Source organism: Stegostoma tigrinum, chromosome 23 (genome assembly GCF_030684315.1).
Source record: "Stegostoma tigrinum isolate sSteTig4 chromosome 23, sSteTig4.hap1, whole genome shotgun sequence".
NCBI classification, from domain to species: domain Eukaryota; kingdom Metazoa; phylum Chordata; class Chondrichthyes; order Orectolobiformes; family Stegostomatidae; genus Stegostoma; species Stegostoma tigrinum.
In genome coordinates this window covers 28,866,379-28,892,676 of record NC_081376.1, presented here as the reverse complement: position 1 = coordinate 28,892,676, position 26,298 = coordinate 28,866,379, and the positions used below count along the sequence as shown (strand labels likewise).

Genomic DNA, 26,298 nt, shown 5'->3' with positions numbered 1-26,298 from the left:
GGAAGATCCCAAGGCCTAGTGATTACAATGTCAAGCTAATACCATAAGATTATGGGAATCTGGGGCTGTCCATGGAAGTGCCCATCACTGATTAGGTATCCCACATGATTGGGTGTTTGAATTAAGGGGAAGGGCGATGACTACATTGTATTTGATTACTGTAAAATAAAATGTATAAGAATGCTGTGTTTCTTTGCAAAAGCAGAGGGTGTGTCATTGATCCATTTTCTGAAGCCAGAATCGGGAAAGATCCTTTGGCCATCTGCCTGCATAAACTGGTTTCTGCTTGAATAAACATCTTTCATTTCCCTGAATCCTGCCCACCTCCTGTGTCTTTGTCCTAGGTCAAGGAAAATGTCCCGACAGTAACCCTGTGCTGTCCAGGGAATGTTTGATGACAATGGTGTAAAGGGAACTTTACTTTTAAATCACATGACACCAGGTTATAGTCTAACAGGTTTATTTGAAAACACAAGCTTTTGGAGCCTCAGTCCTTCTTCAGGTGTTAGAGAGAGAGGTGATATCAGGGGCAGAACTTATAAGTAAAAGATCAAAGGTTCACACCTTTGAGCATGTATTAAACAAACCTAAGAGGCTGTTAAATTTTTAATGAGTTAGAAGGTTTTAATTGATTAATATATATATATATATATATATATATAAATCCCTGAATCCCTTTCAGGTCATGGTCCTGAGAAAACTATAACCTGGTGTTGAGCGATTTCTGATCTTGTCCACCCCAGTCCAACACCAACATCTCCACATCTTTGTTTGGAAGAGTAGAGGGAGATCATGGTAGGTGACCAATGATCTATGAGAGCATTTAAGACACAGATTAACATTAATTAGCCAATGATTTGGCTGGGACAGCAATTCTAACAATGGTGCTGTGTGGAGTAGAAGGGCAAAAAAATGAAATACAAATGAGAAACACTTTAGCCCCAGCGTCCCATAGCTGCCTTCTATAACAGTATAGTCTACACACCGATACCAACGGACACCCGAAGGGGTACTGGCAGTAGTTAATCAGAAAATCACCACGATTTCTCATAGTCATAATCCCTTAAGGACAATTCAGCACATTTGGGAATATCAATAATGTTCCAATGACAGAAGGACAGCGCATGGAAGTTTCAACAGTTGCTACAAGTAAATCATACATTTAATTCCCCGCAAATTTGCACATTTTTGATTTCTGTGAATAATGATGTTTTACTTGAAGACATTTACCTAAGGAATGAAATGCAGGACAAGTACCACGTTTAAAAATACCTCTTCTGTTGAATGTAGTATAAAGTGTAGCCCTTACCAATGGGGATTGAAGAGATTTGGGTGTAAAGGTCAAGCATCCTGTTGCCATCAACGTCCACCAAGTAATTTCCCCGGCTTTCCTCATAGTCACAAAAGAAATTCACAGCACCTACATTCTGAAGAGAGCAAAACAGGAAGGTTGGGTTTAGTGCAGTTATAAAGGGTAAAGTAGCCATAGTCCTTTTATAAATTTACTAAAATTTAATTGTACTTTAATTTATTATTTTAATTTTAAAAAATAGCTAAAATAACAGACACACAGAGAAAGAACTCGTAGTGACTTTAGCCTGAGGGTCCCCATGCCCCAGGCAAGGGGTTGGGTTGAGAAGGTAGCACCTTCATGGTGACCCCGGAAGAGTACAGGAATTGAACCCGTGCTGTTGGCATTGCTCAAATTAGCTGTCCAATCAACTGAGCTGACCAACCCCTTAGCTATAAACTACACGCAGTAATGGTTTTACTGGCAACTGAGACATCAAATGGTGCATCTGAGGAAAGTTAGGTGTTTCTTGCAGAACATTTCTAGAGGAGGTAAAGAAATAGCACATTACATGAGATGAAAATAACTGACAGCTTTTCATTGAAAGATCACTAACTCTGTAGTCTTTGATCCTTCACTTACCAAGCTTTTTTGGCAACTACTGATCTATTCATCCACACCCTTACCATTCCCTCTAATTCCTCAGTTCCGGAGAAACCATTTCTCTCTATCAACCTGATCAATCCCTTAGTATGCCTCTCATTGCCACTCCTCTTGGAACCAGATCTGAGTGGATTTGGCAAGCAATTAATGTAATCACTCAGATTTGGCAAAGGCACGCAAATTACCCAACAGCCCTCCTAGACCCCTTCAGGCCCATTTCCAACCAGTGCAGGAAATTCATTAATATCTTTCTCACAAGACTCGAGGCCATCCAATCAGCTGTCATTTTTTTCCTTTGTTTTCTTTGCCTGTTTGTAGTTTAGGCCATCTCTGGCTGGGTCACCATTTTTGCTCTTCCCTAACTGCCTGAGGGGCAGTTAAGAATGAACTACATTGCTGGTGGTCTGGTGTCATATGTAAATCAGTGCAGGGAAGGCGGTAGATTTCTTTCCCTGAAGAACTTCAGTGAACCAAATGGGGTTTTGCAATATTCAAAAACGGTTACTTTTTGTCGAGCACTTAATTCCGGACACCATTTGAAATGAAATTTCAATATCTGTGGTTCTAGCATTCAAAGGCATGTGCATTGAACATTAACCTGGGGTTGTGGATTACGAGTAATTATGGCTCCGCCACTGTCTCCCACAGCCCACTAGATTGAGTTTCTTCTGAAGCTCAAGCCCAGAGACTACCTCCTCAGCCCTGATTTTTAAAAAATCTTTGTCTGGGTTCTAGGCTCTTTCCAAATTTGCTTAGAACATGAGAGCCGTTACCTTTCCCCATGTGCTCTTCCAAATGAGTAGCTCCCAGTTAAGCAAAGTCATAATTTTAAGGCTCTCTTGTTTCAAACCCCTCCTTGAATTTGTCCTTTGCTATATCTGTAATTTTCTCCAGTTCCATGATCCTCTGTGATACCTGTATTCCTCTAATTCTTACTTCTTCAACATTTCCAATTTTAAATGCTCCACCATTTATGACCATACTTTTAGCTGCCTGGACATTAAGACTCGAATTTCCCCAGCCTCCAAATGTCACGGCAGTGGTCAATTTACTGATAAAATATGGGAAAATCATTAAAATTAGATTCTTGATATTGAGAAAAAATGCTCCATTTCCTACAGAAGTTTTGAATGGCGAGATGTGAATCTCACGAGTGAGTGACAGGAGGTCTACATGCATTTATATCTCAATAAAACCTATTAAAACCTCTTTTGTATACAGTTGCTATTGTCCCATGTGGTGGAGAGAAATCAGACAATGTTGATTTGTGACATGGAAGTCAAAGCAGACACCCGGTGGCTCCAACTCACCACTCACTCCTCTGGGCATTCACCTTGACCATCAGTTCCTGATACCTCATGACCCAGGATGGCAACTACTGCCCCTCCCCTACCTCACAGGTTGAAATCACTCATGCACCTGCCTCATCACACCATGATTGCACATTTTGAACTTACTTGGAATATAGTCATCCATTTTAATGCTGCAGTTTCAAGCAAACATTGACACCTTTCACTGAATCATAGGAGCAAAGAAGTGCTTTGGTGCAGAGAGAGGCTATTTGGTCTGTTGTGACTCTACTATATCTTCAAATGAACATCATTGGCAATCTCCTGCTTTTTCCCTTTACTATTGTGAATTATTTATATCCAAATAATCATCCAATGTCTATAGGAGGTCTTGGGCGAGATGCCTGATTTCCTCTCACCTCGAACTATAATAAGTATAAATCTTCTATGTGATGCTACATTTCTTGGGTGATGCTGGGGCAGGGGGTGGTGACAAGGTTTCTGTAATCCTAATGTTCTTACAATTTCCTACTGTATTTGTGAGCCATGGCTTGCGCTAGATCTGTCAGAATAGGTTCACTATGTCAAAAATCCAAATGCACATGTCATGTGCCACATGCCATGGCTCTCCTCATCACGGTCCTCCACATCACACTGAATAGAGTACAATGTTTAACTGTCCCTCATGTTGGACATGAATGCTGACTTCCCAAATTACTCAGAACAGGTTCTGTTTCTGATATTCCCCACACAGGTTCACTTGCACCATGACCAGTAGATCCACTCACAGGGTTATCATCACGAGGCAACAGTGCACTGAAGATGCAAAGGAACCGAGGATGAACAAAAGCACCAGATAGACGAGGGCCAGCAGAAACCTCCAATGGTACCTGAACAGTCTCCAAATGAGCAAGTCACAGCAGAAGACCCTCAAAGTGCTGAGGTGGTACATGGGGCTCCGAGTCTCCCTGCTTCTGCTGCGTACGGAGGATGACCCAGGATATCGTCAAACAACAGTATCATCTGTTGGAGCAGGACCTGAAGGGCTGTGTGGCCATTTTATTAAAGTGGCCATCTGGGAAACAACGGCACTAAATCTGTATGCAACTGGCTGCTTCAAGGATGAATTGAGTACTGTGTGAGATCTCTAAACCCAAATAATGCAATTTGTGTCAGATCACATCGCTTCATCTCATTTACTTATGACCAGGTCAGTGCTGCAGCTTAAACAATGGACTTTGCCAGTTCTGACAAAGGGTCACCGGACCCGAAACGTTAACTCTGTTTTATCCTTCACATACGCTGCCAGACCTGTTGAGCCTTTCCAACAACTTTTGTGTTTGTTTGAGATAGTAGGAACTGCAGATGCTGGAGAATCTGAGATAGCAAAGTGTAGAGCTGGATCAACACAACCGACCAAGCAGCATCAGAGGAGCAGGAAAGCTTCAGAAAAGGGTCTAGGCCTGAAACATCAGCTTTCCTGCTCGGCTTGCTGTGTTCATCCAACTCTACACATGGATGGGACAGATTAGATTAGATTCCCTACAGTGTGGGAACAGGCTCTTTGGCCTAACAAGTCCACACTGCCCCTTGAAGCATTCCACCCAGACCCATCCCCCTATAACCCACACACCCCCGAACACTACGGGCAATTTAGCATGGCCAATCCATCTAGCCTGCACATCTTTGGACTGTGGGAGGTAACTGGAGGAAACCCACACAAACACAGGGAGAATGTGCAAACTCCACACAGACAGTCACCCAAGGCTGGAATCGAACCCGGTCCCTGGTACTGTGGGGCTGCAGTGCTAACCACTGTGCCGCCCTACACCTTGCTAACTTTGTGATTATGTTGACATTGCCAACATGGCTGGCTTTCCCAAGATGCAGGCTGCTGTGGTCTGTACAAACACTGCTTTGAGAGTGTCACATCATTAGGTTCTGGTACTGCCCCCACATGAGAGGGTCAGTGCAGTGTCACAGAGACATGGTGCAGCAGAGAATGGTGTAAGATAACCCGTTGGAGTTCACAGGGAGTAACCCTCCATGAAGCTCCCCAAAATTAACATTTAGGTGATTTTTGGTAAAATTCAGCCCTAAGCTCTAGAACTCCTTCCCCAAGCATCTCTGCCTCACTACCTTCCATTGTCAGTTTAAGACACTGTTTGAAACTTTTTTTGACCAAGAATTTGGGTCATCAATTGTCAATGTCTTCTGTGACTGAGTGTAGGCCGCTGTGGGAGATAAGGGAGGAAATTACAGGGGCTCTGACCCAAACTTTTAATCCCTCTCTAGTCTCAGGGAGGTGCCAGAGGACTGGAGGACAGGTAATGTGGCTCCACTTTTCAAAAGGATGGTCCAGATGAAGCAGGGTATCACAGACCAGTGAGTCTCACATCACTGCTAGGTTTGATCAGGGATAGTCAACATGGCTTTGTCAGAGGAAGGTCAGGCCTAACATATTTGATTGAGTTTTTCAAGGAGGTAGCCAGGTGTATAACTGAAGGTAATGCAGTTGTTTTTGTTTATATGAATTTCAACAAAGCTTTTCCCATATGAAAGAATGAATAAGAAGGTAAAAGCACATGGATCCAGGGTAACTTGGCAAGTTATATCCAAAACTAGCTTAGTGATTGGAAGCAGGTGATGATTGAATGCTGTTTATGTTAACCAGAGGCCAGTGTGCAGTCGAATACCACAGAGATCAATGTGATGTATATAAACGATATAGAAGAAAATGTCAGAAGGATTATAAGTAAAGTGAAGGTTGGTTGACAGTGAGCAAGAGATAATAGATAGGCAGACTGGTGGCAGATGGAATAACCATGATAATCAGAACTGGCAAAGTCCACTGTTTAAGCTGCAGCACTGACCTGGTCATAAGTAAATGAGATGAAGCGATGTGATCTGACACAAATTGCATTATTTGGGTTGAGAGATCTCACACAGTACTCAATTGATCCTCAAAGCAGCCAGTTGCATACAGATTTAGTGCCGTTGTTTCCCAGATGGCCACTTTAATAAGATGGCCACACAGCCCTTCAGGTCCTGCTCCAACAGATGATACTGTTGTTTGAGGTGGTGTACTTTCGAAGAAGTAACAAGACAAGGGAGTAGCAATGAACAGCAGGACACTTTGAAGCTCAGAGATAGAGTGGGATCTTGTGGTGTTTGTCCACAGATCCCTGAAAGCAGCAGGGCAGGATATTAGGATGATTAAGAAGGCACACAAGATACTTGCCTTTATCAGTTGTGACATATATTAAGAGATGAGGATGACGATTTTGGAGCTGCCCAGATCTTTGGTTAAGATTAGGCTGCAGCTGGAGTACTAAGCGCAGTTCTGGTCACTGCACTATTGGAGGGTGTGATTGCACTGGAAAGAGTGCAGAGGAGATTCATCAAAACTTTACCTGGGATGTGGCAGTCTAGCTATGAAGAGAGACTGGATACGCCTAGGTTGTTTTTGATGCAATGGAGAAGGTTGAAGGACACATAGTTGAGTGTATAAAGTTATGGGGCATTTTCAGGGTAGATGGAAACCAGCTGTTCTCCTCAGTTGAAGGGTCAGTAACATGGGGCATAATTTTAAGTTGCAAGATTGGAGGTTTTCCAGAAACCTTTCCTCATCCAGAGGATGGTGGTAGTTTAAAATGTACTGCCTGTGAATGTAGTTGAGACAGGAAGCTTCACAACCTTTAAAAAAGTACTGGATGAGTACTTAAATCTCATAACATTTAAAGCTATGGGCCATGTATTGGAATGTGCAACCAGTACAGATCTGGAGTAGTTTGATTTCTGTTGGTGTAGACTCGATGGGCCTAAGGTCCTCTTCTGGACTGTATGATTCTATAATTCTATGATACCAGATTTAGAATTCTTTACCGTAGTGCCTTGGGGTGTCATTGTAAGTTGTCATTGTTACTCTTAGTTTGACTTTTTAGCTGCATCTGTTGGAGACTGACTGCAGCTTAAATAATAATTTTTTATTCTTCAAGGTCAACGAGTACGATACCATTTTGCTACACTGAGTCATCAGGGCTTCCATGCTGACAGAGTTTACTGAGGGTTTTGATTAGCTGTGAAAAGGGTACGAGAAATGTTTATCACTCTGGGCGGCACAGTTACTCAAAACAAATCTCCTACATGTTCAAGAGGAGCTTCTAAATTAATGGCAAACACCCACAGATATAAATCCATTTGTGTATTATGCAGGATTCTTAGCTGCTACAGGTTATGCCAAAGGTTTCAGGTCGTCAAAATTAATTCTCATTTTAGACCTACACTGATCAATGATGTTGCATTTCCAGAATGGTCTTTGCAGTTGGCAGATATACTTTCAGCATTGCTAAAGGGTTCCAGAATGCCAGAGACAATAAACTATCAGCAAATGTTGACACTGATTCCCTTATCACAACTTTTCCCTGACAGATGAAAGAACAGGAATATCATATGAGTGATCTATATGAAAGGCTGGTTTGGGATTGAGACAAAACCAGCCGTAGTAACCTCTCTGATGAAGGGTCTAGGCCCGAAACGTCAGCTTTTGTGCTGCTGGGATGCTGCTTGGCCTGCTGTGTTCATCCAGCCTCACATTTTATTGTCTTGGAATTCTCCAGCATCTGCAGTTCCCATCATCTCTGGTAGTAACCTGCATCATTAGTTTATGTGTTGCTGAGGTAAAACTGCATGGGTAGTGCAGTGAAAGATTTCCCTTAAAATGCTTCTCAGTTCCACCGCATTAATTCACTATGAGTTCTCATGGCAGCATGAGACTTAACATTTTCAAAGTCTGCTACCTGAAGAAGCACCTCTCACATTCTTTTTATTAGAATTGGTTTATAAATTGTGCTGCTGTCAGTGGTGCAGAATCTATGTATTTACTATTGTGAATAGATCCGCCACTAATTGGCAACTGCATTTTTGCTTTGATTGTTCTGACTGCGACTCTAACACACAAATTTCATCCAACGCCACCTTGCATATTCCATACAGGCAACAAAAGACTTTGTTTCTATGTTGCCCAATCGCTGGCACAAGTGATGGAAGAGCTGAGGAAGATAAATTGGGGCAGGGAGAAGATGGATAAAGAGTGCGACAGTGTGATCAAATTTTCTCTGTGGTGGTACTGAAGATCTTCTTGCAGGAGCTAGAGAGATATCTTCTATCCACAGGGGACCGTGGGATCTTTGAGACAAACTGCAAAATACAATGTGAGCAGACGGACATTGCGCTCAATACAAGGAACCTGAGGGCACAGATTTCATTCCACAAATATTAAGTGAACTGACTTACTGTTCAAGGCCAGTGAATAGATCATCACTTGCTATCTCCTTCCTACTCAACCTCTAGCATTTACTATTGGTCTAAGTCTCCCACCTACAGCTCATATCTTGCACACACATGGAAACAGATTTAGAACACTCATTGACCTACTTTTTTCTCTCCAGTAGGAGAAGTTGCCTCATAACTCAAGGGACCAGCACCTAAGGAGTTAGGGACAGAAAAGCTGATGCATCCTTATTCCTCATGGAGGAATGTCTATCATTGAAGGGGCATGACTGAAGACACGGTCAGTGGCAGGAGTAAGTAAAGCTTTCAAAGCTGACCGTGTAGTCATACCTAGTCTTCCTTCTCAATCTACCTCACCTGTCCTTTCTTAATCAGTTGCTCAAGGACATTCTGTAGCACTCACTGCAATGTCTATACCTTAGCAGCTGCCATGTTGCAGCCACTGGGTTAGTGCTGTGCAGAAGCACTAACACAGGCAAAACATACAGAGAGAACAGGCATACCAAACACACGAAGGATCATTTGCCTTTTGAATAGAATATGGAAATGGAAATGTTCTGACTGTTGAACTTAATGATCATTCTGTGGCAGCTTTTCTGGTGGTATTGCAGCCATGAGTTACTGTGATGGTTGGTAAAAGCAGGAAGTTAATTTGTGGTATTTGTGCTATTTTTTGAAGAAGGGTCTAGGCCAGAAACGTCAGCTTTTCTGCTCTTATGATGCTGCTTGGCCTGCTGTGTTCATCCAGTTCTACACCTTGTTATCTCAGCTAATTTGTGGGACTGGTGGTGGATGGTGAATTAGGGTTTCTTTCTGGCTTAACATCCATCATGAACAGCCAAGCCACAAAAAGAAGGTGTTGACTGCCTCCTCCTGCTCTGCCCACTGTAAGGGCTATGCCCTCATGATGGCACTGTTGCACAGAACGCTGCTTATCACAACAAATCTTGGAACATGGAGGGGAGCACACACTGCCAAGCACTGCAGGGCTCTTTCAGAGTGACACATGTAGCGGAAACTTGTTTTTGTGCACTCCAGCAGTCACTTATGTGAAGTTGATTTTGTTAGAGAGTTCCCTCTGCGAACAGAACACAGCAACCTCCCTTATGTAATCGAGGACAATGACCTGGGAGATATTGTAAATATTGCCTGCACCATTCTGGAATAAGCCCAATATATGAAAGATCACGTTAACAGTTACTTTTGCGGACATTGGTGGTCCTTGCCCCACTGTGGGGCAGCAGGTCTTGCTGCAGTTGCTGGCAAGTTTTGATGAACATCTCTCTAAATGAAGTGAAGTGGAGTGTTCAGGAACATTTTCCCTCAGCTGAGTTAAACTGGAATATTTTCCCAATAAGGATTGCGTGTATATTATGGGAGCTGTACGATAGAACAATGCAAATCACTGCATTCATGTACAGGAACCAGGGACTCGAGCAAAACATTTGGAGTCAAAGCTGACTTCTTCACCACTTGCCATTCCTTGTAACTTTATGCATTTTTGATCAGAAATATGACAAGTGCATCAGAAATGCCATTTTGGATCTCAGGTGATATCGTGAGCCCACAGGATAGAGGCAGAATGATGATCTATAAGATCTTCATGACAGCCAGGAGTGCAATAACCACTGAGCCACAAACAACTGCTTTTGGCAAAATAGCATGTATAGATTTGTAGCTAAATGTAGCCTTTCAATGTGATTGGAACAATCACATTGATTAATTGCTTAAAATGCTCACGTTTTCTGCTTGAACCACTCAGCTCCCCAGCATAATCCCGAGAGCTTGGAGCTAGGAACTATTTCACAGACAGAATTGAATTCTCTGACATTTCTCTTGCTTGCACCACAACAGAACTTGATGCAGGGATTGTGATTTATACAGAGAATCCAGAATTACAATAAATGGTCAAAGTGGCTTAAAAAGAAAAGGCATTGGCAAAGGCAGCGAGTCACACTGTGCTGTCCTAGACAGACAACACAGACGTCACAGTTAATCTCTATTTGTTCGCAAAGTGAAACTCAGTCAGACAGCTGCTTCAAAATGTAAATTCATATGACCATCAAAGCGCAGCCAGCTTCAGCTTCAACCTTGCAATAGGATAATGCTAATGTTCTGCCTTGCTCCTGCTATACTGGGAAACCCAAATTGAAAATTACCAGCTGGAAAGCATCACGTTCAAATGGCACATAGAAATTGAGGCAATAACTATCTACTGCCACATAATTTTATAACCATTTCTTTTGTGAGATCATGATATGCTGCTCTCATTTCATTATCACAGTTTCTGTTTAAATTGGTTCAATCAAATTGAAATACAGCAGTGTTTCAGCTGAAGTGCCAGAGATAACTTCCAGTTCAGTCTGCAAATGGTTTTGATCTATATTTTCCTAAAACAAAGTCCTGCAAGTTATTTAACTCACCAGTAATAAATAGATTTTTAATAGTCAGGCTGGAACTACTGTACAGTTTACAGTAAATAATACTCCCCAACCTGCCCTCGGTCTATGTACTCCATTCCTCAAACTACTCTCGATCCCTCTGCTCAATTCCCCAGCCTGCCCTCGATCCCTCTACTGTATTCCCAATCCAACCTTTGTCCCTCTGCACAACTGTCTAAACTTCGGCCAGCCTGTGCCCATCCTCAGTCTGGCTTTCTACCTTGCTCTCAATGTCCTAATTTGCCATCTTTTTTTCCCTATTTAGTCTACCTCTTCGGACCTCAGCCTGCCTCTAGTATGTCTACTGGTCAAATCTGCACTTTGGTCTCCAACACAATTTCTCGCTTAGTCTCTATGCCATTCTACTGCTTGAGCTGTGCAACTTTAGTTCAATTCTCACTCTTCCCCCTCTATCTCTTGGCTTCTTTCCTTAATTCTCTTTCAATCCATGTTTATTTCAGGCATTTGTACATCCAGTCTATACTTGAGTTTGCACACTACCAAGAAGACTTTGTTTCTTCCCATCCTTCTACTCCTCCATTCTAGTTCAGTATTGATAATAAAGGTCACCAGACTACATTATGTCAAGTTGTTGAGATCAAAATGGGCACAGACAGCAAGATAGTAAAGATTAACAAAATATTCCCAACCCAATAGAAAAACTAGTGATACATAAGACTAGAATTGTATCTATGTCTGTGATCTTGCAGTGTTTTGCCAAACATTATACTCAGAACTGATGATCCCCAAGCAGTGTCCGGATGGCTAAGAGGAAACTGCAAAAATATTGTGAACAAGCTAAGGCCGGATCAATAGATCGTTCACGTGTGAAAAATGCCTCTCTGTTTTCTGCCAAGTTTCACATTTCACAATCTTTTACTAAATTGGACAAATCATTACACGCCCTGGAAAGATACACCACTGTGATTCAAACAAGATAAAAATCAATAGTAGAATGGCTTTTTTTAAAATGACATTATTAAATTGTGAAAGAAGAAACAGAGCCATAACCAGTAATCACACATTCATCTTTGACACTACATACATACCACAAATTACAAAAAGTACAAAAGTGCCACCAATAGTTGTGTTACCAACAATTTCTTTTTAACTTTGCATTTCAAATAAGCAGGTACTTATTCTTGTAGATTTTATTTAATGTAAAACAATAGTTAACCAAAACTTGTGAAGTCCTGTTGCTTAATTTTGATGTACTGCCAACTTTTGATGAACAAAGACACCTTTGTACCATTCAATTATGCCTTTGTAAATTTTTCCATAATGAGAACTGGGATTTAATGAAGATTGAACTTTGATATTTATATAACAAGTAACTGATTGTATACCAGTCTCATAGCTCAGATCAATTTTAGAGAAATTGGTTTGCAAAACCCAAAGCAGAAGTTGCAGAATATCAGTACTTCAGTGCTCCTGTAACTGAATGTACTCTACAACCATCTGCTGGATTAGAATACTCCCATTTTAAGATTTCCTTTCTTGATGCTTTAAGAATCATCAAATCGAATGACCTAATATAAACCTGACCAGTTTCATAACAGATAAGACAGATAAAAGAGCCCTAGAGATAAACAGACAGGCATGAAAGCCATAAAAATTGCCTCTAAAAGGCCTCCAATTTTGATGTCACATTTTGAAAGTATTCACACTTCAGACACCAAGATGTTTATCTAAGTGTGATGAATTCTCTCAGAACGAGCTGGTATCTTTCCCTGAGAGTGCAAAAGAAGGCATTCTTTGCAGCCAGATGATTGGGTATAACAAAGGAAACAACCCAGAAGAATCATGCTCTCACCTTGTGTATCCATTTATTAGTACCTGTGCTTGGCACCTTGCCAGAAATAGGATAAAAGGTGATCTCAGTCATGGTGATGAGTGTGTGTAAGAAATTGTTGGCAGGGTGGGGGCACCCCTTGAGAACCTATTTCGCTGTCTTTGGTCAGATGGCATGGAAGGAATGGTTGACACAGGGTAAACAACTGAGACCTGGAAACAAAATATAATAGTGGCAGCGCATTATAACATGTTAATCATGTTTATCTGGAGCAGCACGGTGGCTCACTGTGCCAGGGACCCGGGTTTGATTCAAAGTTTGCACATTCTCCCCGTGTCTGCGTGGGTTTCCTCTAGGTGCTCCGATTTCCTCCCACAGTCCAAAGATGTGCAGGTTAGGTGGGCTAGCCATGCTAAATTGCCCATAGTGCTCAGGGATGTGTAGATTAGGTGGGTTACAAGGGGATGAGCCTGGATAGGATGCTCCAAGGTTCAGTGCGGACTTGTTGTTGGGCCGAAGGGCCTGTTGCCACACTGTAGGGATTCTATGGCTGAAAAACATGACTCTGGCTATGTTCCTGCTTCAGGGTCATGACAAAATAAACTGCCCTGCATTCATTTTACACGATAGGAACAGTTATTTAATATGCTGACTGGACACATTGATTTTTTTCAATGTTCTCTAAACCTATTAATTGTATATAGTTACTTTTGTCAAATGGCTAACTGCCATTCCACTTACAAACTAGAAATCATTAATCGATTAGATCCTGGAAACTGAACAGCAAGCAAAATGACAAGGCAGGGTTGTGCATTCCAGAAACAGTGCATATATGCTATATTTGTGAGAAAAATCACCTATTACAAATCAAAAAGTCTGTTTTAAACTCTTCAGTAATTCCAGGATGAATTAAAATGTAAACAGCTTCCAATGTCCTACATTTCTCCACAGTTTTATATCTTCCATTACCTCAAGTATCTTCCCTTGAAATGACATATGGATTCTGCATCAGCCATTCTGTCTAATATCATGATATTAGACTCCGAGATGGAAAACTATTGATCTGGAACATTAAACTTTTATTTTCGAAGCTGCCTGAGCTATTGAATTGTAGCAATCAAAAACAAGTAGATCTCATTAACCTTGATTGAAGTTGTTAACTTTGGCCAATCAGGAAGCCCTGGGTGGCCAAAATAAACAGGAGATTCAAAATCCCTTCAGTTCAGGGGACTAACTCCAAGCTGGCTGGCCACAGTGTAGTGTGGAGGGAAAAGGTCAATTCTGGACTGTGCTGCCAACTTGAATCTTCCCAACTGTGCGAGCCTCTGTTTCTACTGCTGCTGCTGCCTGGGTCTACCCAGTTCAGCCTCTGCCTGGGTCTCCAGTTCTGTTGCTACTGCCTGGGCCTTATACAGTTGTGCTGCTGCTGCCGCCTATAAACAGAAGATTTAGAATCCCCTCAGTTCAGGGGATTAACTCAGAGCTGGCTGGTCTCAGCCAGTGTACTGTGCACATGTAAATAAAGGGCGACTTGGTGATGGGATAATGGCCTCTGTGCACTTATTTCATGAATATTTACATAAATTTTCTATTTTTGCTTTAGATTTTCAGTATTCACTATATTTTGGTTTAATATTGTCTAAACCTTTCTCCTCAAGCTCTTTTAAATTTTAATTTCAAGTTAATGAAATCATATCATTTACACTACAAAAACAGAGGTTAACTTTTGGCATTCGCTGTATCAAAATGCTCATAATGTTAAAACCTCAATTAAATTTTCTCTTGGCCTTTTCAGTTCCAACAAGAAATTGAATTGATACATTCTTCACAACAAAGAAAACCACTCCAAATTTCTATATAGATGAATAATCAAGGAGATGGATTCAGAGCCTAACAGGGGGTTTTAGGACTGGTAACCAAAAGCTTGTCATGAGATTAAGAATAATTTTAACATTTATCATCTTAAATCAGGAGAATAGTTTTGGATCGTGAAGGGGACAGAGGCATCACCTACAGTTCCCCGTAGCTTTAGTAATAATTTCCCAGTAGCTAATGTAGCTTGTATCGAATTGCTGTTGTTATGTACACAGTGTACATTTTCAAACTAATCTCTCTCCCTATTTGCAACACCTACCTGTAAGCAGATTGTGATTTAATTTTCACCTTTCATTAAACAGTGAGGGAGTATTACCCCCGACTCTGTCTGTTTGTGGACCTTGATTTTGTAAGAACTGCAACAACCCTACAATAAAGTTAAACCAGGAGCACGGCTAATTTTACACACTCTTAGACATGGGTGTGTGATTTGCAATACAGATACCGTTACACCATTGAAATTTTTGAAATAGGAATCAATTTAGGGTCAGTGTTGCTGCAAATCACTGTTGTTAACAGTATCAAACCCCCCACCAAGTCCTAGCTACAAAAGTAAAGCCCCTGCCTGGAAGAAGCAGCCAGCAATCTATATTTGTATTCTCTGCGAGTAAAACTGAGTAAAGCAGAAGTTACATTTGAGAAAAAGCTCCCACTCCTCCACTACAGGTTAGCCAATCAACAATTCTTACCAAGGAAGTCAGAGCACTAACTCTGGGTTTGGGGTTTAGCAAGGACATTATTAAATGGTGTCCACGTTGTTGGTATTTAATATTAACAATGTCCTTGCTTTTAAGGTAACTAGCAGGTAAGTGACTAGTCATTAATATATCTTGTAGGATGGGTGTAAACTGCTGTTCTGTTGCAACTGGAAACAATTGTTTTTCTGGTAAGTTATAACGTAATAGTTAGCATTCTTGATCCATCATGAGGTAATGTAGTCTTGTCACATGATTACAGTGGCCATCTTTGCAGAGCTGTTTAATGTGCTCTTAAAACTGTCACAATATATACATGTATTAAAGTTGTTTTATACTCCATTCATGACACTACTATAGAATAAACCACAGCTTGTTAAGACAAGAGCTCTTGGAAACCAACAGAACCTTAGAGCCAGTCAAGGGGAGAGGATTGGTGGCAACATCCATCTCCCCACAAATACCACATGAGCACCATCTGCCAACTTCACCACAAGTAGGAGAGTGACTCAGTTCAGCCAAGTACAGTGCAATGCCCTTTTTCACTCAACTACCTGTACAGACATGCAGCCACCAATGGCAATGGAAGACCCAGGTTCATGACTTAAAAGAACAGTATTGTTGTTTTTCAATTGTGCTATGCATTTAGTCTAAAATGAAATAAATAAGGTAGATAGCACCCGCTAGCAATCACCAAGAATATTATCAATTGACTTCCTGAAGATATGCGGTAATACAATTACAGGACTCAAAACTAGAAAATGGAAAAAAAAATCTTTGTGCAGTTGAGACGAATGCAACCCTTTAACAAAAAGAGCTGTATTCTTCATACTTTGTGGTAAAATAAAACAAATTATTGTGAGAAGTAAATTGTTGCCAGAAGTAACATTATAAATTAACTGTACAGTTTTAGATTATTTAATCACATGACATTTTGACGCAAAAACCTTGATTCATATCAGATATTAAATAGATAACGACTGCATTCAGGTTTCCCAAGTTCTAAAGTTCTTCCAAGCAAATAACACCATTACAGTTAACATTACATAACATTAAACAGCTCACCTGTAACTCATTCAGCTTCTTCATTAACTCCTGTAAATAATCAGACACACACATAAAAATCATAGACTTGAGAAAAAAAAATCTCAGTGCAGAAAGCAACAAAAAATTGCAACAATATAGAACTGTCCTTCCTTGCCTGTATTCAGACTCCTTTCTCAGCATTGGCAGCAATCTGGTGTCTTCCATATCACCATTCCTCATGGATGAAGTTGTGTCCTGGACAGTTACTTAAGAGGCTTCTCGTGCAAAGTCTCTGCTTGCATTCTATCACAATGGCTCACTGAGTGACTTGAGAAGTCGCAACTTTTCTTTTTGTCACCTCCCAAAGTCGTACAATAATTGACTTTCATTCCAGGTGGGAAAGCAGTATAGCAGGTGGAATTTGCCTTCAGGAGTGACAGTAGGCAGGTCTGATATATTTTGGGCTCCATTTGGATACCTCAGTTCATGACCAAAGCTGCTGGGAAGCTGAACAGCAACGGTTTGGCTGCTAAAACCAGAGGGAACAATGACCAGCTCCAAAGGAAGTATTTTGGTTAGAGAAGGGTCATGAAAATGTGCCAGTCAGAGGAAGAATCCAGAGTAGGGGAGACTTAAAGCTTCCTTGTTAATCTCAAAGAAGCAATCCTACTCCTCCTGGTCTAAAAGGAAACTAAAATTGTGATGAACAACATGGATGAATGGGCCTGTTCCCTTCCTAACTCTGTTTCCTTGCAGTTTTGCCCAGCAAGGAGAACACCAATGTACCCTTGCTCAGGTCACCATTAAGTTGAGTCCCATCTGTTTTCCAGGCTGAGATTTGCCAACAGCAGACAGCAAGATTTAACCTGACATCTTGCCTATAACTGTTCAGGACGCTACTTTTACATACTGAGCTTCAAAGTCATTTGCTTCATAAAGACATACAAAGGACCAACAGTTAAATCCAGTTTTTCTGACTTTGAATGTAATACTATGTCATCATTCTCTTCATTTGCCCGCTGGTCCATCAGGAAAGCTAAAGCTTGATTTAATGACTGTACCCTTTGTGCAGCAGGTTACTGGGCAGACACACAGAGCATATAACATCTCTTGAAACATTTTTAAGAAGCAGTGCATAAATTTCTATTGAATTTTAAGAATTGTTATTGGAGACAGTGGTTCTTCCAACCCTACCCATCTCCATCAACGCCTCCCTTATTCCCAACCCCGGCCCCAGGTGGAAAAGTTGAGGAAGGTTTGCTTCTGACAGGCCAGCAAGTCATGCTCAGATTTAACAACAAGTAGGGCTGTTAACCAACTAAGCTTGTCGCTTCTGTCCCAAGTGAGAGGATATCCCAAACCACTATGCCCTGAGCTGTTGGTTGATCAGATAGAAGAGGCAGAGTACCATGAAGACAGGGTGGTTTTGCTGGAACTAGAAATGCAGGCACCAGCGGGGGTCTGGAAGCCACAACTGAGATCTTAATGGGGGACAAAAAGGGATGACAACTGTGGTGCGTAAGGAGTTGTGGAGGTAGTGTCCTCTGTTGCATATAAGGTGCTAAACCCTGCAACAGTAGGAGGAGGAGACTTTCAGATAGCCATTAATTGGTTAGTTAAGGCCTCCAATGACTCAAACATGGGCAAGCCATGTGATAACTGACTCACTCACTTACAGAGGAGGTGCTGGTGAACTGGCAGGCACCACTATCATGCCACTCTATTTCATAAATCCCTGGCACCTGCCCCTCAAAAACTGGTCACTTCTCCTGGGATGGCTGCAGCCCCAGCTTGTTTGTCTTCTTTTAAAACAATTATTGAAGAATTGCCCAGGACACAGCTTCCCAAAGTGTGGGTCAGGACTCCAAGAGGGGTTGCAAGCTGGAATTTTCAGGTGGTGAACTCTGAGGCAGCAACATACACCGTGGAGACCTGACCGAGTTATTCTAGCTCCTGTCCCATTCTCACTGAGAGGCTGTGACATTGTTCAAGCCTCGAAATGGGATCACACAGGGAATGAGTTTGGGAAGCACTGTCCTTAAAACCCAGCTGAAGTTTATGCACAAAACTATCTCCTGATAATCAAAAACACATGGAAATAAAAATAAATGGCTTGCACGCAAAATTTTGATGACTTACACAACCATATTTTGCAAACAGCCCCAGAAGAGCAATAGTTTTGTGATGTAACTCTAGGCAGTGCTGTCAAACTTTACTTCAAGCTGCCAGCCCTTCCTGGGAGATATGCGCACATCAAACAAAGCAGGCCACATTGCTTACTCATAGTGAGTGGCTGCAGGTCCAACAGTACTAGCTATATTTGCCTTTGGGGTGCTAACTACTATTTCACCACAAGTAATGTTACTTAGCTGAATCAGTGGTACCTCCAAAGGAGTGCTTTGCATTACGCGACTGCCACTGAAGCTAATGCAGCTTTTTGCAAATTCCAGTACCTGTACAATACTGCAGGCTTTTTTAAAACCATTTTAACAGAATGTCTGGGCTTCATGCAAATGATTCCACAATCTAATCAACGTTTGAGGAGGGCTGGAAAAGATGTCTTTTTGTTTGGGGATAATGTGAACTGCAGATGCTGGAGAATCCAAGATAACAAAGTGTGAAGCTGGATGAACACAGCAGGCCAAGCAGCATCTCAGGAGCACAAAAGCTGATGTTTCGGGCCCAGACCCTTCTCTCTGATGAAGGGTCTAGGCTCGAAACGTCAGCTTTTGTACTCCTGAGATGCTGCTTGGCCTGCTGTGTTCATCCAGCTTCACACTTTGTTGTCTTTTTGTTTGACTGTGTTTTGGAATAACACAATTTATTCCAATAACAACGCAAGTTAGTTACTAGGGGCTTCGAGAAACAATTAACGTAATTTACATGTCTACTAGCTAACCCCTGGGCAGGAAAGGTTGTCATTTGCTAAAACCCCTTGTCCCAGAGACAAGCCAAAAGTCAAGTTGATTTGTTCTGCTGGAATAAAATAGTAGAATGATTTGAGCAATCTATCTTAAGAGTTCTGATTGTCTGCTTCATTAATATTTTTAACCCAAAAATGATGGTTATGGGGCAATGCATAAATTTTTACATTGCAAGTAGCAACTGAATTTATGTTGAAGGACGACTATAGCTGATATTCTATACCCGATATTCAACCATTCATGAGTGCTGTGGCTAAAGACAGGTCTTTGGCTCCTTCCTGCTGAGCTTTCAGCCTGAGTCATTTTCATAGCAGTTTTATTTTTTTGTTGATGGTGGATGCTGTTGCTTTCCATTCCTATCGACAGGCCAAGGAGGCAGTACCCTAGTCTACCTAATCCAGGTCAGGAATGTGGGCATTATTATGAATCACATGCTAGCTATGTCAACCAGGCATTTACATGTTATTTCATATTTACCCGCATATCAGTCTTTCGGAAGATTGGAAAGATTGATGGGAAAGATTGCAGTGCTTAGTTCACAGAGCTGACAGATTTCATTCATACAGCTCTGGGCCATCTGGTTCTCAGTTTAGAGCTAAGTTATTTCAAAGAAACTCTTGGTCATTATTGACATGATCTTTACTTACGGGAAAGTCAAATGATGTTTGGTGCAGGGAAATTCTAGAACAGACCCAAAAGTGAAAATAGCATATAATAAAACTTCAATTTTATAAAACTCAAATGCACAACTGGGAGAAAACCTGAAATGTAAAAACAAAACGGTGCTGTTGTTATCAAAGGCAGTGGTAATCTCAATGATCAGGGATTCATTTCCAGCCTCCAACTGAGAGTGCTGTGAGTGGCTATGAATAGGCTGGCAGCATTTTGAATCAGGTCAGCCAAACTGAATCAAATTGCAGACAAGTTTGGAATAATGATGACATCTACAGTGTGTCAGCTGGGCTCAGTTGGTAATACTCTTGCCTCTGGGTCAGAGGTTTGAGGTTTCAAGGTCCACACAAAGCCTTCAGTAAACAATGCAGCCCTGTATTAGCTGCTTGACCAGGGTGGTCCTGAAGGATCTCTGGCACTAAAAAAAATATTCAGAGCATTCTTTCTCTTAATCAATCTGTACTGACCATTCTTCTTCTTGTCATTTGTAAGAATTTGCTGTCACGTCTGCTACAATATTCCAGAAAAGTAGTCAAATACATGGGACACTTCCATATATTTCAACAATGCCATAAGATTCTACATCAACCGAACTCGCCATCCTGATATTTTCTCCTAATATAAAAGTGAAGGTCAACTAGATCCATAAGTGGGAACAAAAACTTTGCCAATGAGCACTGAGAAAACAAGTGGTAGAGCCGGATGAACACAGCATCAGAGGAGCAGGAAAGCTGACGTTTCGGGTCTGGACCCTTCTTCAGAAATGGGGGAGGGGAAGGGGGCTCTGAAATAAATAGGGAGAGAGGAGGACACAGATAGAAGATGGATAGAGAAGATAGGTGGAGAGGAGACAGACAGGTCAAAGAGGCAGGGGTGGAGCCAGTAAAGGTGAGTGTAGGTGGGGACTTAGGGAGGGGATAGGTCAGTTGAGGGAGGACAGACAGGTCAAGGGGGCGGGAAGAGGCAAGTAGGTAGGAGATGGGGGGTAGGGCTTGAGGTGGGAGGAGGGAATAGGTGGGAGGAGGGACAGGCTAGGGAAGCAGGGACAAGCTGGGCTGGTTTTGGAATGCGGTAGGGGAACGGGGGTGGGGCTTTGAAGCTTGAGAAGTCCACATTGATACCATTGGGCTGCAAGGTTCCCAAACAAAATTTGAGGTACTGGGAACAGAGAGGCCCAGGAAGGAGAGAGAGGTATCAGAGATGGTCCAGGTGTGCACTGTTTCTGTTGTTGTCAAAATCAGATCTTTTTGGGTGGTCCTTGAAAAACGAGGACATCCGAGATATTCGGGAGTGGAATACCTCATCCTAAGAGCAGATGCAGTGGAGGCGAAGGAATTGGGAATAGGGGATGGTATTTTTGCAGGAAGGTGGGTGGGAGGAGGTGTATTCTAGGTAGTTGTGGGAGTTGGTAGGCTTGAAATGGATATTGGTTGCCAGAGATGTAAATATGTGATTTATCAGCTGCCCTAATGATCCAACGAGTTTGTTTAGTGAACTATTGCACTATGTTGACTAGAAAGTTCCCAGGTTCAATCCTGGTCTATGCTAAGTTGTCTGATCTCACTTGAAGCAACTCCATGGAGCTTGGTTACGTTTAGGAAAAACACAAGTGGAATTTGACATTCATGAAAGAGCACCTTGTGTAAATATTTGGTAAAAATCAAATGTATTGGTGATGTCCCTGTGGTCAAACAGCCTAACGATGCTTAAAGATCACATATGATGTACAACCTACATTTTGAAAGATTGTCTGAAGACTGTGAAGCTTTGCCATGTCAAAGTTAATTCACTGACATAGCTCACCAAACATATGGTTCTGCAATATATGAAGAACATAAAGTCCCACTACAGCAGAGATTCAACAACTTTGTGAAACATGGTGAGAGATTTAAAAAAAACTTAAAATACAACCAAATGGAATCAGCAAATTGACATAAAAATAGCATAAATCAGTGATCTCATTATAACTCTAATAATCAATGTGCTCCAAGCATCTTTACACATGTGTATTAGCATTCATATTAACCAGCGAAGAACAGTTAAGAGTTTCAAGTTTAACCAGACGACAATTTTGAAACGCCGAGTTTCACCTGATTTTTAAAAAGTGTTACCACAAAAAGATCAGATACATAAATCACTTATTACCGTGAACCAACTGAAATTCTGGAATTTTAATTCATGTAGAACAGACAATACGAAGCATGATATTGTGACATTGACGCACCTATTTCCTAAAAGTTTCAGAATAGTGTGTAATTAACATACCCGTGATTTCGGACCTGGTACTTCCGTTTTCATCAATGGTCCATCAAACTCAACATCCACGTCTGTCTTGTTCGCCGGCTGACTAACATATCGAGATCCTTTACAAAATTAAACATAATAGTCTCTTGCACTGAGGTGTAAAAAGCATAACTAACAATAACATGTACAAAAATGCATACAAGAGGATACAATCTTTGGGATTTGATCGTTTCCATGTTATATTTTATGATTTTGACTGCAGCCACCCATGTGTATGTACGTCTTGTGGGACGGAAAGAGAAGTGTAATTTGAAAGAGTTGCTCATTTAATGATGGAAAGCTGATTTAACTGCACTGGTGGCAGCAGTATTACAACGCGTGGTTCTGACACCCAGCGAAAGCAAAAGCTTTAACAGGTACCTGCTGACCAACTACAGCTTCCAATACAAACATAAATGTAAAAGATGTAGCAGTGTCTGTTATGTTGTTTAGACACTGGTCTCCACCACATCATCAGATGAACTGCAATTCAAAAGCTGGAAAACTTCAATTTTAATACAGCGTGTGGTAACAGCCTGGAATTCAGGGCCAATGAGAAGTGGAGAAAAGCAACGATTTCAAAAAGGAAATTGGGTGGGCATTTCCGGCAAATAAAATTTCAGGGATACTGGGGCAGAGTGCGGAAATGTTCCAGATAGACTCTACAGGACCAGATGGTAAAATGACCCGCCTTCTACATACGATAATAAAATGTGAGGCTGGATGAACACAGCAGGCCCAGCAGCATCTCAGGAGCACAAAAGCTGACGTTTCGGGCCTAGACCCTTCATCAGAGAGGGGGATGGGTAGAGAGAACTGGAATAAATAGGGAGAGAGGGGGAGGCGGACCGAAGATGGAGAGAAAAGAAGATAGGTGGAGAGAGTATAGGTGGGGAGGTAGGGAGGGGATAGGTCAGTCCAGGGAAGACGGACAGGTCAAGGAGGTGGGATGAGGTTAGTAGGTAGGAGATGGGGGTGCGGCTTGGGGTGGGAGGAAGGGATGGGTGAGAGGAAGAACAGGTTAGGGAGGCAGAGACAGGTTGGACTGGTTTTGGGATGCAGTGGGGGGAGTGGAAGAGCTGGGCTGGTTGTGTGGTGCAGTGGGGGGAGGGGATGAACTGGGCTGGTTCAGGGATGCGGTGGGGAAAGGGGAGATTTTGAAGCTGGTGAAGTCCACATTGATACCATTAGGCTGCAGGGTTCCCAAGCGGAATATGAGTTGCTGTTCCTTCGGGTGGCATCATTGTGGCACTGCAGGAGGCCCATGATGGACATGTCATCTAAAGAATGGGAGGGGGAGTGGAAATGGTTTGCGACTGGGAGGTGCCTTCTACATAGCTGATGGATGGGAGGCTATGGAATGGGCTGGGATGGAAGGGTGGGTGGTGAAGACCTGTTACAGTCTTATTTTCTGTGTAAGCTGAGGGCTTCCCACAGGTCAGACAACTTGGGATCAACTCCAGATCAACTGCATTCGGCAAATGTAAACATTACAGGTTACAGATTGTACTTCAGTCAAATTCCGAATCCTTTTGGAACATAACGGACAAAAACAGAAAACAAAAAAGCAAAATTGTTTTTTTCTTGAGGGATAAATGGAAACTCTTAGTGGGCAAATGTATGACCTGGTACAGTGCTAATAGAAACCAGTAGATTCCCAGTTCAGATGTAACTGTTCTGGCTAATTTGTGCTCGTGATTGCCACCTACTGAGCATTGCTAGACACTGCATGTCCATGATACATGGGAGAGTGAAAAGAATTCGGATTTCCTAGTTTCCTCAGTTAATTTTGAGATGTTTTACCATGGCTAATTGTTTCTCTTCCATTTTGCAATAACTATAAACTGGTGTCATCTAGTATTAAACAAATCACATGACACACCTTTCTTTATCATGAACATACTATTAAACATTATCTAATGAAAAGACTTTTTTAACAGCTTTGGACCCTTTCTTATCCACATCATGTGCTTTAGAAATTCTACACCTTACAGTTGTTTGCAAATTAAATGACTACAACACGTTAAACTGCTCCTTGTCCCCAGTGGCAGAGCTGCTTTCGGTGCCAGATGATTGGATACTGATAAAACCTTTTTCTTCCCAAAGAATAGGGGCAAATGGGATCAAAGGTTTTGGGGAGAAAGCAGGATTAGGCTATCGAGTAGGACGATCAGCGATCATCGTGAAGGATGGTGGAGCAGGCTTGAAGGGCTGAATGGCCTCTTCCTGCTCCTATCTTCTACGTTTCTATGTAATACTAATTGAGCTGCTGGCAAGGCTGGCACTGTTTCCCAAAATCGAGAGAAAATGCAAACAGATAAAGAAGAAGTATCAATTATTTTTTGAGTTTAGAAGATCGGCTATTTTTAAAATAATTTGTAACAAATATTTTTTATGTGATTATTGCAGTTTATTTTCTGGTGAAGCTCTTCACTAATCTATACTGTAATGTGACTTACCCAGCAATCTGTTCTGGGTTACTTCAATACAAAATAGAAATTGCTTCCATCATGAGTTAAAGCATTCCCAGAATCTGCACCGTTGCAGACACTCGAATCACATCCCACCTCATCAGGAGGTCCAAGATGGACCGTGTTGGCTAGGACGCCACTAGTAAAACTCTGGATAGTCGGGGGGGAAGGACATACCCAATGCCACCCTCATCCTGATAAGCCACCTTTGTGTGCGGCTGCACCAAGCTGTGCATAGACCCTCGGTACACAAACACTAAATGTCACTTCACTCTGAGGTTCTACCTGTCCCCAATGTTGCCAAGGATGGGCCTGGCATCGTTGCTGCAGAACACACCAAGCGACTGGACCATTCCATATCACCTGCTCTTCATGGAGAAATTTGCAAAGAAAGACACCTTTGCCCACAAGCTGGTGATCAGCATGCAGCATCCTCGAGCCCTTGTGGGTAAAGGGGAGAGTGCATCCTATCCAGTTCTTCCTTGAACAGACTGTCAAAGTCATTTGGCAGAATGTTTCATTGCCAGAATTCTCCAACAGGCATCAAGACATCGCTTGGCTGGTGGTGAGAAGGGCCTGGCCTGTGAGATCCTTCAGGTACACCCAGATGCTCTGCCCCATGGCACGCTGCACTTGAAGCAAACATGGGAGGGGGCTAGAGACTGTCACACATCTCCTGCTGGAATGTGCCTTTGCAAAGGAAGTCTGGAGAAAGATGAATGGCTTTTGTCGAGATTCATCCTGAGCAGCTCCGTGACTCAGGGCTCTGTTCTCTACAGTCTATTGTCCAGAACGCACACTGAGACAAACATTGACTGCACCTGGAAGACAATTGACTCGGTGAAAGAGGCTCTTTAGTCTGCCCAAAACTTGGTCTTCCAGAGTATGGAGTTGACTTCGACCAAGTGTTGCAGACTGGTAGCTTCCAAGGTCCTAAGGGATGTACTAAAGTTTGGGGAAGCTGCTGCCAAGGCGTAGTGGAGAAAGACCACCATGTAAGTCTTCCTGCCAAAGTTAAATGGAGGTGGTTCAATTATCAGACCTCCGGTGCCCCAAATATATGTAAATACAGTATTGTACAAGTAAGGAATGCCTTCGGTTTATTTACTGAATAGAGTCAAACTCTAATGTTTGTTTATTTCTTCATATGCTATTGTACAGAGCCAAACTGCTTCAGTGACTACACATGCATACAAAGCTAGTTTTAGGAATAAGGGATATTTTTAAACCTAACAAAATGCTCAAAAAAGTACTAAGAATGTCTCAGCTGAGCTATAAGTATCATGGGATACTGGAATGGCTCAGTGTTATGGTGCGTGTAAAACATAAGAGTGTCTGAACTCTTATTTAATCCCCTCCCATTTTACATTCTTTTTACCTCTCTGAGACACAGTTCAATGCCACAAGTGACTTAAGCCCCTGTTCAAGAGTTAATGAAACAATGCTGCTGGCCTGCTGTGTTCATCCAGCTCTACACCTTGTTATCTCAGATTCTCAAGCATCTGCAGTTCCTATTATCCCCTTCAACAAATAACTTCAATAGGTTTCCAAAAGGCAGATTGTGCTTCTGTTGCTCTCACATTA

General features: G+C 42.0%; 1 protein-coding gene across 2 annotated transcripts in view; it reads right to left on the bottom strand.

The window, feature by feature from the left end:
* The window catches only part of abat (4-aminobutyrate aminotransferase), a 163,042-nt gene that overhangs the window by 67,443 nt on the left and 69,301 nt on the right, over nucleotides 1-26,298 (bottom strand). Inside the window, exons 3-5 of one of the 2 annotated variants that reach the window (XM_048551773.2) lie at nucleotides 22,226-22,323; nucleotides 16,404-16,433; nucleotides 1,310-1,427 (exon numbers count right to left, since the gene is read on the bottom strand). In XM_048551773.2, coding sequence (XP_048407730.1) covers nucleotides 1,310-1,427; nucleotides 16,404-16,433; nucleotides 22,226-22,323 — 246 coding nt within the window. The remainder of the gene's footprint in view (nucleotides 1-1,309; nucleotides 1,428-16,403; nucleotides 16,434-22,225; nucleotides 22,324-26,298) is intronic. The other variant, XM_048551774.2, reaches the window with a different exon arrangement.